This window comes from Gavialis gangeticus, unplaced genomic scaffold, assembly GCF_001723915.1.
Source record: "Gavialis gangeticus isolate Ggan-Ray unplaced genomic scaffold, GavGan_comp1, whole genome shotgun sequence".
Taxonomy (NCBI): Eukaryota; Metazoa; Chordata; order Crocodylia; family Gavialidae; genus Gavialis; species Gavialis gangeticus.
Genome location: NW_017729024.1, coordinates 90,971,739 through 90,990,482, shown reverse-complemented (window position 1 = coordinate 90,990,482; position 18,744 = coordinate 90,971,739). Strand labels below are relative to the sequence as shown.

The following is an 18,744-nucleotide window of genomic DNA, read 5'->3' as shown; positions in this document are numbered from 1 at the left end:
CTTGATGTACACAGAGCAGTGTATAGAATATAAAGAGTGATATGAATACTTATAAGTGCTTACAAGAAGTCTTTACAAGTGCTTGAATTGCTTATGAGAAGTGGAAACTTGGACCAATGACTAAGGAGCGCACATAAGAGCACTGTTCAGGCATGCAGGGATGAAATCAGGAAGGCCAGAGCGCAACTGGAGTTGCAGCTAGCAAGGGACATGAAGGGTAATAAGAAGGGTTTCTACAAGCAATACAGCAACAAGAGGAAGATCAGGGAAAGTGTGGGCCCCTTACTGAATGGGGGAGGCAACCTAGTGACAGATGATGAAGGAAAGGCTGAAGTACTCTATGTCTTTTTTAACTCAAAGTCTTCACAAGCAAGGTCAGCTCCCAGACTACTGCACCAGGCAGCGCAGTTTGGGGAGGCCTTACCTGCACCCATAGGTGGAGGGGAAAAAAAACTGGGGGAGGGGAAGGGAGCTAAGCACATATGCATGCCTCCCCAGGTGGGAAAGTCTGTGAGTGAAGGGACAGGGGGAGGGAGAGGGGGAAGGAGTGGGACCTGGCAGGGACCACGAGGGAGCAGAGCCGAGCCAGGACTGGGATCAGGGCCCACTGTGCCCATGTGGCTGCCCCTTTCCCCACACCTGGGGTTGTTGCTCAACACCCCTCACACCAACAAATCCACGCCCCCGCCTAGCCCTGTACCAGCTCTGGCTGCCTCCTCACACCAGCCCCAGCCCTGCACTGCCAGGGGGGCCCAGGGGCTGGAGTGGGGCCATCCTCAGCTGCGCCGCCGGGCCTGAAGGGATGGAGCCCTCCGAGACCCCTACACCCACCCTGCCCTAAGTCTGGACAGGCCACAGAATGAAGCTCGTCGGGGGGGTGCAGGGAGGGAGTGGAGGCTCCCACCACTGCATGTCTCCCGGGAGGCACGGGGGGCGTGTGCCCATAGACGTACGTGGGGCAGGGCGGGCTGCCACTGCGGGCAGGGACTGGGGCAACACCAGGCTCTTCCCAGCAGGGGGGACAGGGGCCGGGCTACGCTGGGGTGGGTGGTGGTGGTGCTGGGTGGTTGTGGGGGCTACAGCAAAATTTTGGGGTGGCTGCATGCCCCCCCCCATAGCCTCCTCTTAGTGCCGCTGCCACAGCCCTGGCCCCAGCCCGCAGCAGCAGCAGCCTGTCCGGCCTCATGCCTCCTGGGGTGTAGCCCAAGCCCCACTCCCTCCTCGCCCCAGCTGCAGCCACCGGAAGCCCTTGGCCAGGCTGCCTTGCGGCCCTACTGCTACCCCACGTTTGGGGGGATAAGCCCCGTTAGCCCACCCCCCCTTCCGCCGCCTATGCCTGCATCGCTGCAGCTGGTTTCCACAGAGACCCCAGGAGCAGTGGCGCTGTGACAGCATGGGGCCAGGTTTTCCATGGAGATTGTCCCCAGCAGTGCTCGCAGAGCTTGCAGCTGGGTGGGGAGCTCCTGCAAGGCTGGGATCTTGCAGTGGTGACAGAATGGTCCGGAGTTGGGAAAGAGGATGCTATTCACTACTCACATGCCTCTGGCAACAGCGTAGAGGCACTGGATCGTTGCTTTGCCCCAGCTCTGGACCACACTGTCACCACTGCAAAATCCCAGCCTTGCAGGAGCTCCCCACCCAGCTGCAAGCTCTGCGAGCACTGCTGGGGACAATCTCCATGGAAAACCTGGCCCCATGCTGTCACAATGCCACCACTCCTGTGGTCTCCAGGGAAGCTGCCAGTGACGTGGGCAGAGGCTGCTGGGAAATGGAGTCTAGCTGCTGACTAGATATGCCATTTTGCCCCCCCTTCCTTCTCCCATGAGCTAGACTGTTCTTAGCACTGGCAGATGACAGAATTTCAAAGATGCTCAAGTTTCAGCAAAGGAAGTTAAGGTTAAATATGAAGAAATACTCTTACTAGGACAATAATAAAGCACTAGAACTGGCTGCCCAGAGAGGTTGCAGAATATCCATCCTTGGAAGTTTTTACGACGTGGGCAGAGAAAGCCTTGGGTGGGATGAGATAGTTTAGGGTGGTCCTGCTTTGGACAGGGGGCTGGACTAGATGACCTCCTGAGGTTCTTTCCACCCCTAATTTTCTATGATTCTATAATACAAAAGGTAAGAAGGAAGAGAGAGAATGGGGATGGTGAGCAGTGCTGGGAGAAGCAAACAGGGAAGAACCCATAAGAACAAAGTGATCACAAAAATGAATCCAGCAAATGGGATAGGAATCCCTAAGTCCCTATTTGAACTATACTTAATACAATCCAGTTCTGCAATTTCCCATTCATATTGTGTTCCTGTTCATATTGCTGCCTAAAAACAGCTACCCTGATGTTAGCGAGGTCCTGAATGTCTAGGGAGGTTAGAGTTTTCTCCTACACATCTTTGTGTCTTTCTGGAGCTGATGACAGATTGGTGTTCATTCATTCTTTCATATAAGGATCACCCCCATCTGTCCAACATAGAAAGCAGAGGGACACTGTAAGCAGATGATGGCATATAAATAATATTGGTAGAGTTGCAGGTGAACGAACCTAGGATGTTGCAGTGCATGTTATTTGGTCCAGTGATGATGTGGTTTGTACTTAGGTTGAGACACAGCAAGTATCTAGGTCCATTTCAAGGCCTGGTGCCTTGGTGAGAACAGAAGTTTAAATGGTCTGGTGTTTGAGAGATGTCATTTGAGGTTGGGGGGCTTCCTGTAAGCAAGGACAGGCTACCCTGAGACAGATGTCCTTCATAGCTACCCTGAGACATATGTCCTTTTCCAGGAGGGGTTTGAGGTCATTAATGATGCATCTAAGGTGTTCAAGATGGTGGCTTATATACTTAATTCCCATAAATACTAATGGGATAGCTGTTATATTTAAAACGAGATAGATTCATAGGTCTGTATTTAGCAGCCTTCTGCAATTCATTAATGGAAACGATTTTAAGTTTAAATCATTTCTTCAGAAGTACTGATTTTACACGAATGTTTTTATATTAAAATTTTCTTCAGGAAACTGTCAGAATGAAAAGTGAGCACTCTCATTTTCTAAATTTATCAAACTGACTAATTTGTACCAATTGATTTAAAAACCAATATACAAAATTACTGCTTTCCAAGAATGAAAATCAATATAACATCTCTCCCTCCTACTGTACATTAGAAAATACATTTGTTAATTCTGTCAAAGAATATGCTTATGCATTTCTCCACTAGAATAGGCAAACAAAGATTATTTGCTATTTTTACCCGAGTTAACCAAGGTGACATAGGTTCTTGCTATAGAAAGAATTTAGGTAATGAAACAAAGATGTATTTTTTTTGTCATGCACAGACTGAGAAGAGTATTAAAAGTAAATTTAACAAACAGTAAAATGTATGAGAGAACATCCGAATGCAGGCATTCACAACTGCTTTTAACAGTATTTTTTCTAGAGCAGGAAAGGTACTTTAAAAACTACTGACCCCATGAAACAGTTTATTATGATTATTTAATTAGTCAGCAGTGACTACATACTTAGTGCAGTGCACAGTAATAAACTTATCAAAAATAGCTTACTTGTAAAAGATAGCTGCAGACATACAGAGTACAGAACACAAGTGAGATAGCAAAAAGTAGGTGTTTTTACCCCCTTCCTTTTAATTTACAGCTTCTGGATCTTTTTATATAAATAGGCTTTTAAAAACATTTTAATGAAGGAGAATAAACTCACCGAAACAAGGCAGGAAGGCATTCGATGAATGCCTCCTGGAATAACCTACATGAACATTTCTTAATCTCAGGCACAAATTCATATTTACTCTTCACAATATTACAATAAGGCCTTTTTAAAATTAACGTCTGGGGAGAAATAAATAGAGAAAAATGAGTAGAGCTAACAAGTAATCCAGTGAAGAAATGCATACAGTACTAAAAATCATTTTTAGAATAAAACCAAAAAAAATTACCACTGAAATTCTAAAGACAGTGATTTTTTTTTAAAGTTTCCCACCGAAACAGTGTTTGTTTCCTTTTCATTCATGCAGTATTTTATACTGACATATGGAAAGGTAACCCAAGTAAAGTTTGATTTAGGTTTCCTACCAGCTTCCTTTTCCTCAAACAATTGTACTCTCTAGTTTTCACTGGCAAATACTGGTAGTTTTTACTGAAAAAGCTAAATGCCAAATTCTCCATTCTCCGTCATCATTCCAGTCTCCAGCCACATGCAATGGAGAATCTACAGCAGGGAAACGACGGCAGTTAGTTGACATCTGAATTTACTATTAATGGTAATAGTAATTCCCTCTTTTTCATTTCTAGATCTCCAAAAACATTTTAATGGCATGGACAGATATGTTTATACTAGTATAAAAATAGAAGACAGATGACACAAACTCCTAAATATGAGTAACTTTAGAAGAACATAAACAACTTTGCCTAAACACCAGCTGAAAATTACCCCTGAAAGAAATGGGGTAATATTCCATTCATGAAAGTTACTTCAGTTTAGATTTGATCCGTCTGCATCCAGTCTTCGGTAGCCACTTGTTAATAGCAAACCTACTCTTTCACCACCTGGTGGCAAGGTACAGTAACAGACATATAATGTGTGCCGCTACCCTTGCAACATCCATTCTTTATGCCTGTGTAATTTGCACTAGAATACAAAACCAATGTCAATTACACCAGACTATATGTTTGTCTGCCCAGACCCTAACGAGCTGCTATCATTCTTACTTTATAGCTGCAGAAACTCAGGCACAGAGAAGTAATCTGCCCAAAGTCTCTCATTCTATCACTTACAGTACTGAGAACATAACTCAGTTCTTCTAGCTTTGAGTATCATATCCACTGGGCCTATTTGTTTGTGCTGTGGTAACATTCAAAATTTTCAAACATAACTGGGGCTCTCTACTGTGTTAAATGGTGCCCAATACAGGAAGACCTGTCCCACAGAACTTAAAATTTAATAAGGATAAGCAGAAACAAATTAGTAGAATAGGAAAAAGAAAAAAAAAGCCATTAAAAGTAACTGCAATAAGTACAAAATGGGAGTTCAAAAACCTTTAAAAAGTACAGTCCACTGTTGTCCCTGAGCTAGTAACGTAGTACTGATAGATTTTTTCTAATCATCATAGAAGTGGATTGTAAGGTAGAAAGGGATAGAGCAGGATGGAAGAAAGTGTGAATATAATCCTTAGTGGCAGGATGTATGTTTCAAGGCTAGTATCACTGGGACAGCAGAAATGAGATGGACTTAAAACGAAAGAAGAATGAGTAAGGAGAAGAAAAGAGAATTGTGAAAGATCTTAATGCTGATGCACTGAAGAACTGGGCCGAAGAGCAACACAAAGGCTATATCTGTTTTTAGTACCACATTGTATCATTATGGAAAAACACAATATCCTACAAAAATGGTTGATCTTTGAACATTTTCAGATCAAAGTTACTGTTCTAGGGAATACTAGCTTGATTTCTATGAAGTGAAAGACTCCACATTTGCTTCAGTGAGCAGAGTTTAATGTTTCAAATGTCATCTATGGATTGCAAGGGAGTCATACTCACTGCAGCCCTGATAAAGTCTGTTCGTCTTTCTATGAATTTTTCAAAACATTAAATGTTATGATGTATTACAATTATTAAAGCCATCACAAAACTTAGTTTTGAGTCTAGACTCAGCTGTCTGCACACAATTTAGAATGTATGGATTATATTTTAAGCTTTTACACAAGTTTATACAATTATTTTCTTTCTATCATTTGATGTTCGTAGTTGACGTTTCCCTTGCTATAATCAACATGGGGATGGCTTTATGTGGACAGTCATTTCTAACCAGTTGTTGGCAATCAGCATTCAGGCAAATGGGTCTAAGTTACCAGAGGCTAAGACAAACATTGCTTCTGACTGGGATGAATTTTTCTGTGAAAATGTTACCAGGGCTTGTTACTACCAGTTCAGACATTTGAAAATATGGTTCTTATGGAGGGACAATACTATAGTGTCACGTACTCTCTCTCTTCTGCTGACTTCCCTCACTCAGAATATGTAAGTATAAAATAGGAAATCTTCATGAGCTCAATAACTAGAGATTGTAAGATGCTATTCATTAGAAAGTATTGGTATTATTGACTGAATCTGATTTAAACGATTTCTTTTCTATGTTTATATCAGAACCTCCAGATTTCTACTAATTTATAATACTGCATTACTGAGAACTTTGATAATACCTTAGTTGTTAAAATATGAAAGCCGAAGTTTCTATAGTTAAATTACCATCCCTCTTAAGATATGAAATAGTTAAAGAAGACAGGGAGCTTCATGTTTTCTGATGCTCTAATAATCACCTACATAGTAGATCTTTGCAGCAACTTTCCTCATGGGAACTTACCTTCTGTATCTTGAACCACAAATGACAAAGCTAAAAAAAGGTTGCTTCTGGGCAAGATTTTAACTTCAAATAAAAAGCCTGAACTTCAGATAAAGCGAACCTGTTATAGCTCTCATCTTCCTCCTGAATGAGGACACATACACATGGATTCTTCCACTTAAAAAAAATCATTCTGATGGGATACCTATCTCTTTAGTAGAGAGGCATTTCTGTACTGCCTTTGGTAAGGCTATACCAGTGTTTCCTTCAATATTGGAGAGAATTTTCAGATGATCCCACTGAAGCTATGAATGAAGAAAATGGTTCTTCTCAAACCCTCTGGAGGATATCTTTGCTTTTTTTGGTTTGAGTTCTCAGTTCATTATCCTTTTTGGTAAGATGATTTCTACCTCCTTCGGGTCCTTTTCTATTCAGGCACAACTCTGATTACAAGCAGAAAAAGATACAACGTAGTGTGCCTTTCTAAGGCTTGAAGTAATATTTGACACAGGGGAAAAGAAAAGGAATGGAGGCAATCTAAAGACTGATTGTTCAGTGATATTCTCCTGTTTTCTGTTGGGTAAATGGTGCCCAAAAAGATGTTTTTCCCACCCAGTACAGGTGAGACCACTTACTAATAAAACCCAATTTCAAAAGACAGGCACAAAATTTGTTAGGAGGGCCAAAGACCATTACCTTTATCTACTGCTCAACGGGATACTGAACTGCTAAAGCAGTCTAAAAAATATACGGCTGGGTGTCTGTACCAAGAGAAAAGCTCTACCACTGAGTCCTTGTAAACTAGAATGTACCCAAGAAATGTGTATCCCAATACTTGTATATACTGTTAAGTAATAATGTTAGTGATTCACAGTTACAATTACTGCAGAAACCATAAAATGCCTCACTTTAACAGTTGAACCGGAAAAACTTGTACTTAAAAGTCAACTATTATTGGTAATCTTGCTAACATGGATAATCAACAGAACATACTATACTGGTTTCCAGAATGATAGATCAAGAAGAGCCACAGTGAACAATCTATGTTATTTTATCATACTGAGACAACAAAACACACTAAATGATGTAAAATGCATGAGTATCTCAGAGGGCTTTTTAAAAGAGTTCAAAAGCCAGAAATCTGCTGGGTTCTGGGAAGGGATACCAATAAATTGTAAACTCAGCCTACAAAGAGGCTCTAATTTCATCTAGTTTCTTTACCTTATATTTGCCCTGATCACAGCCACATAATGTGCTCTCCATTGTGTAGCTTCTTTGTACTCCTATCTCTCTCCAGACTACAACACGTGCTGTCGATTCCTTAGACTTTTCCACAACAAAACTGCAGCTGCTCATACAGAATGCAGGGGCAGTCTGACTGAGAATCTTAGGAAGAGCCTAAAGGACAAGAATTTGAAAAAAAAAAAAAAAAGACTTCATTAGAGGTTTAAGGCAAATGAAAGTTTTTGTATTTTGTGTTAAATTAGGTTTTGCATAACTCAAAGTAACAACTCTCCAATGAAATATGAACTTCCATTTCTACCCTGGAGAACTTTTACAATCTTTTCTCCAATGCCTGATGAAGGGTGTTTGGGCCTGAAAACTTGCAACTAAAGACTTTTTTTTGCAAAAAATATAGTCGGTCTAATAAAAGGTATCACCTCTACCATTAGTCCACAATCCTTTAGAACATGATAAACAGTTCCAACAGAAATTGCTATTTTTCAAATATTTTAATAACTTTAAGAATGACAACACTACTGAAAAGTAAAGAGATGATCTTTATATGAGATTTCCTTTTTGAAAACAGGACTACTGCAAAATAGCTTTGTTCTGGATTTCCCATTCATGAAGAATGTGATAAATCTGGAAACTTATAAACATCAGTACCATTTATTCTCCCTGTCACTACTTTGTGCCTGGGTTTGCCTGGACTATGTTTTACAAAGCACAGTAAGTGTCTTCTCACTTAATACATACCCCATAATAGAGTAAAAAACATTACTTACCTTACAATAAATGGGAGTTCTTCAAGATCTATGTATCCTACTGACACTGTACCTGTGGTCTGTGCACTTATGTTAAGATTTTTTTTAGCCTGCAGTTTGTTGCAGTTCATGCTAAGCCTCAAGCATCCTTAGGACTCAAACTAAGGGTACAAAGGACAGGGTAAAACCAGCTGCTCCTCAGTTCCACCAGAATCTAGGTTTAAAATCATCCATACTATTGGAGAAAAATGGAGGGTGATAAGCTGTATATATCTTACACACACACACACACAACACATCTCAAATAGCTGGTTTAGTAAGCTACATAGCTGTTTCTTCCTCAAGTATTGTCCATACAGTGAAAGTGACTCCCAAGCAGTGACTTAATTTGGTATGGAGGTAGGTGCCAGGAGTCTAAGTAAATGACTGTCTCCAAAACAAGCGCCAGATTTTAAGGCTTCTACAACGGACTAGTGTTTTGCAAACATAAAGCACTAAATTCTAAATAGCTCCCTTCCATCTGTCTATTATTGCTATATTTCTTAAGCAAGCCTCCATGACTACCTGAGTTAGTGCGGGCCAACGTTTTTGGCAGACAGGGCACAAGTTAGCCCTGGACCCTCCCCGAGTGCTACTCCAATCCCCCTTTTTTACGCAAGCTGCTGCTCTGTTTACTCCTTGCTGTCCTGTCCCAGTGCAAGCAGTGGCAGAGAGGTGGTGCGCCCCCCAACTCAGACTGGTTTGTTCTGTTCCTACCAGAAGCAGAGCTGGTATGAGTGGTGGCAAGGAGGCAGTGCCCCTACCCAACTTGGACAGCTTCCAGGAGCAGAGCCAGTGTGAGCGGCAGTGGGAGGCATCAAAGCCATCAGGCGATCAGGGACTGTGGTATTTGCTCTGCCGGACATCCCAGGGGGTGAGCTGGTGTCCCTGCTCACCCACTGTCTCACTGGATGCCAGAGGACTTTAACTTGGACAGAAAAAACTATGGAGACTGGCCACAAGTTAATGGAAAAGGAGCAAAACTAAGCAGTTTAGAAATAATTCTGCCTTGGAGTGATGTAATGTTAAACCAAACAGTGAGTGCTTTAAGCCATTTAAAAGGTGTTAATGTGCAGCTAGTCCAGAAGTTAAGAGCTCCAGAAGCTCAAATTACTGTGCAACAAGGCCCTTAGTAACAAGCCCCACACTGGTTGTAGGGGGGAACCCTTTCTGGGCTTTCCAGTCCCTTTCTTCTGGGCTAAATGGGGAGACAGCAACTTTTTAGAATTAAAAGCCTGTGAAGGAGATCTAGATGTTTTCCCCTTAACTAACAGTGTACCTTTTTCCTATGCTGTGAGAGCTTACCCACTAAGATCATTTAGGAACTTGCACAGCAGAGGAGCAGGCTGAGGAGGTGCACTTTCAAAAAACTGCTGTTTTTTTGCCACAGTCCTTTGGGGTCAGAGGAATACACTAATCTTTCTATTGAGAACACTTCCAGATGAGCCTCCCTATTTTTTTGCATTCATCTTTAATACAACTTACATACTAATCAACCACTAATCATCAATTTGCCCCTCTCCTGAACAAAACAGGCACCTAGGGTGACCACTACTGGGAGCATTCCTGCTTGACATAAAGATCAATTCTTAAACCCCAGAGACTTCTTTTCCATGAGGGCAGATGGGAAATACTACCAGGAGGACTTTTGTGGTTGGGAAGGAAAGGGGGGCATAGAGGGGTAGAGTGGAATGGGGGAGGAAAGAGGGGTGCCCTACAGATTCTTAAATTAAGGTAATTCATAGAAAAGGCAACCCTACACTAAATCTTACTACTGAACAAACAAGTACTGACCTATTCCTAGACCTGTTTAAAGGAAATTCAAAGGTCATATAGTAATCAAGAGCTTGGACACTGAAGACCTTCAAGGCACAGGTGGTGTGAAGGAACTAAGAAGCAGTTGAGTCACCTCCCATTCTTTCTGCCTTTGCCTAGAAGCCTGAGAATAACCATGGCACAAGTATAGCTTCCAATGGCCAAAAAAATCTAAACAAGCAGACAGGGAACATGCAGACACATATGCAAAGAAAAACAGAAAGTTTCTTACACGAAACAGGAATGTGTCTGTAGTAGTTATATACAGACCAGTCAATTTACTAGACTACACACCTACAGGAATTCTATACTACAGATTACTACAGGATGTGTAATAAGTGAAAACACTCCTAATATACTAGTACTAATGAACTGGAGGAGAGGAAGACAACCCACAAATTCCTTGCAAGTATGAGGGACTTTTTTTTCCATCGCTTTAGAGGTATTTTAGTTAGTGATACAAGTGTCATTTTTAATATTTCAATATTATTACAGGACATTTTTTATTTTTTTAAGTATATAGGAAGTAATACATGTGTTGCAGCAGCAGAAGCAACATTTCAGCCCAATATTTTGTATATAAAAGCACTGAAGAGGCAGATGCATAACTAGCCATTTGTGTGTGTAGCCATATGATCATTAAGTAAAACCATACAGACAGGCAGCAAATAGGTGCATTTCTTGGCCTCTGCTGTTATAAACAATCATCCTTGAAAAATTAAAGGAAATTAACTGTACATACAACCTATTACCACAAGGTGGCAGTGATATTACACTGTAAGGCCATCATAACTCAACCATATAAAAAAATTCCATTTTGACTTTTGTGTATTAATTTAGAAATTATTATATATTTAATTTATATGTTTATAATGAAGTGGAAAATACCCACAAAAGTACATTAAAAGAATATGTGGGTTGCAAAACCAATCTCTCAGAAGTTAGAAAATGCTAGATTACTCATGCAAACTCATTTGTACTCCATGATGCAGTCTTTAGCTATACAATCATATGCTATTCTTTCTATGCACAGAATGGAAGATGTTACTTGGACCCTCTAGCAGGAGTAATTTTTGGGATCCAAGATATAAATTTCTCAGATCCCATCACACAATTAACATAACATATGCCAGTGGCCTTAATGGGCAACTACTTAGACTCTAAAATACTCTTCCACTTTCAATTATTTATTTCTTTTATTTTTCACTCATAATAATGATTATTATTATTACTTTGTTTATAAGCATTTCCTATACAGCAACGTATGGAAGCAAACAAAATTTACCAATCAAATCAGTAGCCAAATTGACACCTTTTTAAGTCAACCCATTTATACTTTGATATCTTTAATGCTATTAACTTGATAAAATGTGAAGTTCTAAGTAAGCATGGAGATGTAAAGCTGCAGCATCTATAAGCGAGGTTGCAGAAATTTAAAAAAAATGGAAAAAACAACCCACAGCCATTCACAAATTTGTTATGTATAATAGATTGTAATGTTATTATCCTTATATTATATGTAAAAATGTTATCAGACTAGTGACCCTGCAATCATATGTATGATGACACCATTGCCAATGCTTGGAAGCAGTACAGACAAACAACAGCAGCAAAAAATAAAAAGGAAGTCCATGCTACCTTTTAGAGACTGAAAAGTGAAAGTAATCTGTAAAGCTTCCTAGTGTGGCTCCCAATATATGCTTAAAATACATATGTTGCAGTAATCAATGAGAATAGTCAGTAAGCGTGTGTATGTATTTGTCCTCGTGCACATCTCCCTAAGTATAAATTGTAGCTGTAAAGACATCTGCAACAGATACTTTCCATAGGACGTTATAACACAGTGGTAAGTGAACAAAATCTACTGTGGATGAGTTTGAGAAAAAATAAACATATACCGTATGTTCCATTTTTGAACGGATTAAGACTTTATCCTGAGGAAAAAAAGTAGCAACACCATGAAGCCAAGAAAACAAAAATGCATTTTCACAACTTGAGGTCTAACTTTTACTCACCCTGTAACCAAGATCTTCAATCACATCACAAGATGCAGCACTAACATTAGTGTGCCACATTGTCTCTTTGATACTGCAGCCATACATAAATACATTCTTTTTGCGAGAATGTCCATGATAATCACAGTAGACCTACAAAATTATGTGAAATATGTAAACTAATGTTTCAAAATCATTTGCAATAGCAAACAAGTAAACAAATCTCTACACTTCCTCATCTATTATAGTTATTATTACATACATTTGCATGTGCTGAAGGATATAGAACATTAGGAGATGAAAGACACAGTATACAATCAAGTTGTGTAGTAAAAAGAAATTGCTTTTTAATAAAAAAATCAGACTACAGAAATTTGAATTTTTTACCATACCAAAAGCAAAAGCAGCAACAGGGATTGTAACTAAACTTTTCTACAATATAAACTATAGGGATTTTCTTATTCATCCTAAGTGGAAACAGACCTGTTTCCAGTCAGCTCTTCAAATCACATTTGTAAGCATCTGAGATGGCTTCAAAAATCTATTACATAAGCTTACAAAAAGATACACTGACACAAATGTTTCTGAATATCCTGTCTGGGGCTACACACACATGTACATACTCACCAGAGGTAAACGCTTAATAGTAGCCATATACTGTAACAAGCCCTTGGCATGGTAAATTGTGGGATGAAGATCTGGATTTGGATTTTGCCACTGCCTGTTCAAGTCCTCCCCACTTAAAGAACAACGATGGCTACAGAAAACAAATTTATAAAAGGAACAATGTCTTGCATGACATATCACCACTTTTTAAAAGTCAGTTCTAAAAACGCCATACCCAAAGATATTTTTTGAATCATCATGCATATAATAAAACTCCTCTGATAAAAATATGTTCCAGAAAAACATTTTTCAAAACCAAGCACTATGGAAAATTATTATTTTACAGAAGTGATTTATGCTTCACACAAAATTGGACCAATGAGAAGGGTGCAGTGTTTATTATTCATGGTACAATGTTTATTATTATTATGACTACTACTACTACTACAAATGTGATTTATAAAAATACAATTCTGAACATTTTAATAGGGACTAAAATTTAAAATAAGCTCTAGCATATAACATTTTTTTCATTATAAGGCATTTTTTGGTCATGGAATCTGGTGGGGAAAAACCCTCTAGTCTTAGTCTAGGAGCTGCAGGAAGGTATGTTTTTTGTACGAACTCTTAATTCAGTGCAGTATATATGAATCAGATCCTATGGTGCATAGTTGGTTCATAGTTTAGCTACTTTACCGTTATACTTCTTTTCCAGTATCTATGTGCACTAGTGCTCCTATTGCATGGATGGTGTACATAATATGAATGGATGAGGCTTTAGCCCGACCACACATTCTGCATCACCCCAAAACAGCCCTATGACAAGCATAGTTCATGTTGCAATGTTTAAGATTTTGTAAATGATCCTGTGCTCTCCTCTCACTGGCATAAACCTCTCCATCTAATTGCACGTTGTCTACTGCCAGAGATATGACTTAGACCATGGTGGGCAAAATGCGGCCCATGGGCCAGATGCGGCCCACTAAGCCATTCCATCTGGCACGCAGAGCCCCTAAAAAATTTAGAAAATTAATATCTTTCTGCCCCGGCTGCCTGTCATGTGGCCCTCGATGGCTTACCAAAACTCAGTAAGCAGCTCTTTGCCTGAAATAACTGCCCACCCCTGACTTAGACATACAGTTTATTTTTTTTCTTTAGATATGTTTATAGAATTCACTTCACAGAGGAACTTATGCTAGCTCCAAATAAGCCTGTATGTCCATAATGCACTACTGTGCAAAGACACTTGTTTAGGTCCTGGAAACAACACAGGCATGTCAGCACAGTGTTCCAACTGAGTTAGGTAATCTATAAAGCTGTACTGTTTCTGGTTTCAGAGCCAGCTTTTAGAGCTAACTCAGCTATTCACTACACGATGCTGCATTGCACTGTGTAGGTATACTCAGGGCCTTGTTACACGTTGCACTTCGAGCTGCTCAAATGTTGATGTGTGTTAGTGCTAGCTTGAGTTTGCAGCAGCCACATGTTAAGCTAAAAACTTTCTCACTGTCCCTCACCTACACAGCTGACACTTGCCACTAGAGGGCTGGCAAGCAGGGGTCTGACTAGGAGCTACAGCTGTGAGTTGCCACTACAGGGCTGGTAAACCAGGATGGGCTTCTATCCCTGCTATGGGTGAGAGAGAGAGATGGGTTGGGGGTGGGGGATAAGAACATGAAGCTGAGAAGCAGAGAGATTCATGGGATGGGGGTGGGTAATGAAATGGGAGGTGGAAAGGAAATAGGGGTAGGGAAACAGTGGTGAAATAAAGGAAGTCAATCACTAAAACAAAATAAAAAATAAAACAAAAGACTTTAAAAAGAAATAAAAAGGAAGTAAATTAAAAAAGGTTTGTTTTAATAAACAGATTTAGGATTGGGGCGTGGGAATGCTGATCGTAATTTCCAGGGTGGCCAGGAGCAGTGAAGGAAAGGTTTTGGGGGAGCTACTGCCCCCACCCAAGGAAGGAAGCCCCAGTCCAGTCCCTTAATTTGTTCCCTCCTCACCCCCTATTTCCCACTCCTGGACTCTTAGTGCCTTGAGACTTGGCATGTGCTCTGCAGGCTGTTTGCATGGGGTTGCATCTGTGGGGGAAGGGAGAGGGTGTTGGTTTGGTGCCAGAACTGCCCCCTGGGCAGTAGAGTTCAGGGGTTGAAAGGTTTGCCTATACAGAACCGGAGGGTGGAGGAGGGGACACTGCATCCTGGGATGCTAGAGGACAGCAACTTCGGTGTCTCATCTGTGGGGAGTGGCCACACACTAATGAAACACAAGCTGGGTAACAGATCAGAGATAAACCTACCCTGGAGTGACCTAAAGTGTGCTTAAAACTACTTTCAGATGTTAATGCATGGACAATCCTGTGGTTCAGAGCTCCAGGAGCTGCCTACAATTAATGTGTAACAAGGCTCTCAAAGTACCGTCCTCAAACCATAGCCAGCTAAAACCACTGCGTAGAAAAGGCCATGTGTTTAAGTTTTTCCACAGTCAGAGTAACCAAGGCTCTCAAAAGAGTATGTTAGTAATTTTAACTGGAAAGAGCAGAAAAATACTTTGCATTTAAAATTTGTATGTAGCAGCTTTGCTAATTAACAACATACTAGAAAACGCCTAAAAATGTAAGTGCAAAAAAGTTCAGTATAAATTATACATTAGTTCTGGAAAACTACTGCACTTTCAGTCTCAAAATTAAAGTGGACAATATTTTAATTGTGAAGATAGACAAAGGTCTCACATTAATTTATTACATTTTTGTGAGCATAACTGAACTTACTTTCCATTGATGACACCATCAGGATTGAGCATAGGGACAATTTTAAAAATATAGGATTCTCGTAAACTCTGGGCAGCAGGGCTACTACTCATAAGGTATTCCAAAGTCCCTTTCATAACCCAGCTTGCATTAGTTTCTCCAGGATGTACACGAGCAGATAAGAAAACATAAGGACGATTTCCTAAAAAGAGTGTGCACAAAAATTGCAAGATATAAATACAAGTAAAGTAAGAAAAAACAGTTTGAAAAAGAGTAGCTCCATTTACCCAGGTGGAGTCCAGTATTTCTTTTAAGTGCACACTGAATAAATGATAACAGGATATAATAATAAATATTAATGGGTAAAAACATGCATCAATGCCTTTTAAATTAAGCACAGCCTGAAAGGGCCAATTGCATAAATACCATCAGTTAAAGGAAGTGATGGCTGTTCATTATGACATGATACTTCTCTTTCTGTAGATGAGGGAAATTTAGAAAAAAAAACCGGGGTGCTTTGAGATAAAGACTGATACAGTCATGGTAACTAAATGCAACTTAAGATATGAGTTTTATGGAAAATGGGTCTTTTTGGAAGGAAATTTTCCTAAAGTCATCAAGAACAATGATTAAAAAATAAGCAGGTAGGAACTGCCCTCAAAAAAAAAAAAACACATAACGATAAAACCTAAAGATACTAATAAATCTCTAGCAATGGAGAGTGCTTTACTGAACAAATATAGGTATGAAATCTGTTTATCTTTGATAATTAATATGGTTTTTTTAAAACCATAACACTAATATTTTAACATACCAACACTTAAAAAAAATCTCATTAAATTCAGTGTTTCATCTTACATTGCTATTTTTACAGCGTGGAATAGCAAACAACTGTACACAGATGTTGCACTGAAATTGTACAACGTTCTTATTTTACATTATTTTCAGTGAGTTAGAGGCTAGTCATATACTTACTGAACTGACAGACATGTTCATAATAATTTGATTCTGGCGTGGCTGTTATAGTGACTAAAGGGCAGCTGTTGCCAGCTAGCGTCTCGCAGAGTACATCTTCACGAAAATAAATCTGCTGAGGGTTGTGCATGGATTCCAATTTCTGAAGATGCATCTTCAACCAAAAATAATAAAAAGGTTCTTAATTTTGCAAGTGTGTATGACAAAAAATAAAGTGTTTATCTTAAGCAATCTTACAGAGGAAAGATATTCAGCTGTTCATGTTTATACATTCCCTCCTGTTTGCAGTGTATATCATCTCTCTATTTTTTTTTTGAGGAGGGATATTTAAGAGTCAGTTACTGATACAGCTGTAATTCTCTATGCATAGCAAGTGACCCATATAGCAATGAAATAAAGATCATGCCAGATTTGTTGCAGTGTTTCTTTGAAGAAGCAAACACGCACATTCTATTTGTTCTAATCTGCTCATTTTTATGTGAATGCTATGATGTAATAACACAAATATATCTTAAGTTTTTAAATTTGCTTTTGATCTACAGAAGAAAATATTTAGAAGCAGCAGAATTTTCTCATGGAGACAGATACTTATGAGAGTATATATTACATTATTTATAAAAAAATATAAAAGGATATCAAACAATCTAGTTCAGAGAATTGCTCACTTTTAACGTAGAATACGTATATGGATAATGGTAAGCAAAGTAGCAGACATCATCCTTATGTGGGAAGCTCACTGTGAATGTAATTGTATAATAGGATTTTCCTTTCTGACCACCAGCAGCAATTGAACTTCTGGAAAAGTGATTCCTAAGAGTGAAGTCATATCAACATATTACATCAAGTAATATCATTTCTGAACATTCAACAACCTCCTCCCCAAGGCTCTAAGAAATACAAAAGGGCAGGGTTATTCAAACACTTATGCCCAATAATCATCTCATGTTGATACTACTGATCAAAGCAAAGTATGGTAGCAATAATAGGAAACTTTCAAGAGAAAGGGAAGCAAAACTAGCAAACTCAATCATTGTTATTAAAGGCCCTTGTTAAAACTCTTCATAAAAATAAATTCAAACACGTCCCTAAAGAAATGACTTTTATATTCACTTAGAGTAGTAGCTCTCACCCTTTATAGACTTGAGGCACTACTTGGAAAAGTACCATATTTTCTTGCGTACAATACACATGTTCCTCCTCCAAAATCAGCCATCCCAAAATCAGGTTGTATTAACCTCTGATTTTCTGACCAAAATAGAAGCACCTTACTTTGATTCCTGCTCCATAGTCCAGCATGTGCCACTACTATTCAGGCAGCTGAGGGAGTCAACTGAAATAATGGCTCCCTGTTCTTCACTACACATTTATAATCATCTCTCCTTTTTAATGGTCTTGATGTTCCACTCTTCAAGCTAATCTTCCTTAGGGCAATCTGCTAGTTACACCTGGTCTCTCTCCTCCTATATGCAGCCATAACTCTAGAAAAAATCTTTTCCTCTTCATTTATCTTTCAAAAAAATGTGTGTATTGTGTTTTGGGGCTTGTTGTATGCAAGAAAATACAGTATATTACCACTACACCTTTAATGATAATTTATTTTATCATCATATATCAGATTCTGTTCTAGTCTTCCACATAGGAAGTCTGATGTGCTCATCTCATTCTTTTGGCATACTTACTTGTAGTAACAAATATCTGTTCCAACACGACTCCACCATGGCCTGGCATTTAACGCCTCCTGAACAGAGTACATGAGAGGCTGCATACCTATAAGAAAAAGGTATTAAGCTTTTATTCTGCTGGCAAGGAATAAAGCTTTTACACATAACCCACAATGGACTAGATTTCATCTGAACTGTTTTATAAAGTACCCCAAGCTAAATATATTAAATTTCACTTTTATAATGTAATTATTTATTAATTATTGGTTAGATTTGTGTAAAAAGCTGGGTGCATTCTAAATCAACAGTCAATGGACACTAGAATGAAAAAGATTCAAGAGAAAAAGTGCAAAGTAAATGTCAGCCAAAAGTCAGCTCTAAAATACCACATGCAAGTTTAAAGTAATGCAATGGTTAGCATGGACTTTAAGTCAGGAAAATCCAGGATTCAAGCCTAACTCACTCTCACAAAATGTCAGGGTCCCAGCCTTCTTGCACCTCAGTCCACCTATCAGCAAATAGGATTGGACCATGTGCACGGGACTGGGCTCAAACAACAGATGCTG

At 39.4% G+C, this 18,744-nt stretch overlaps 1 protein-coding gene across 5 annotated transcripts in view; it reads right to left on the bottom strand.

The window, feature by feature from the left end:
• Nucleotides 1–18,744, bottom strand: part of AGTPBP1 (ATP/GTP binding protein 1) — a 182,706-nt gene that overhangs the window by 48,508 nt on the left and 115,454 nt on the right. For all 5 annotated transcript variants that reach the window (XM_019517377.1, XM_019517380.1, XM_019517376.1 and 2 more), the window contains exons 19-25: nt 18,197–18,284; nt 17,183–17,327; nt 16,518–16,671; nt 15,564–15,744; nt 12,812–12,941; nt 12,206–12,337; nt 7,570–7,746 (exon numbers count right to left, since the gene is read on the bottom strand). In XM_019517377.1, coding sequence (XP_019372922.1) covers nt 7,570–7,746; nt 12,206–12,337; nt 12,812–12,941; nt 15,564–15,744; nt 16,518–16,671; nt 17,183–17,327; nt 18,197–18,284 — 1,007 coding nt within the window. The remainder of the gene's footprint in view (nt 1–7,569; nt 7,747–12,205; nt 12,338–12,811; nt 12,942–15,563; nt 15,745–16,517; nt 16,672–17,182; nt 17,328–18,196; nt 18,285–18,744) is intronic.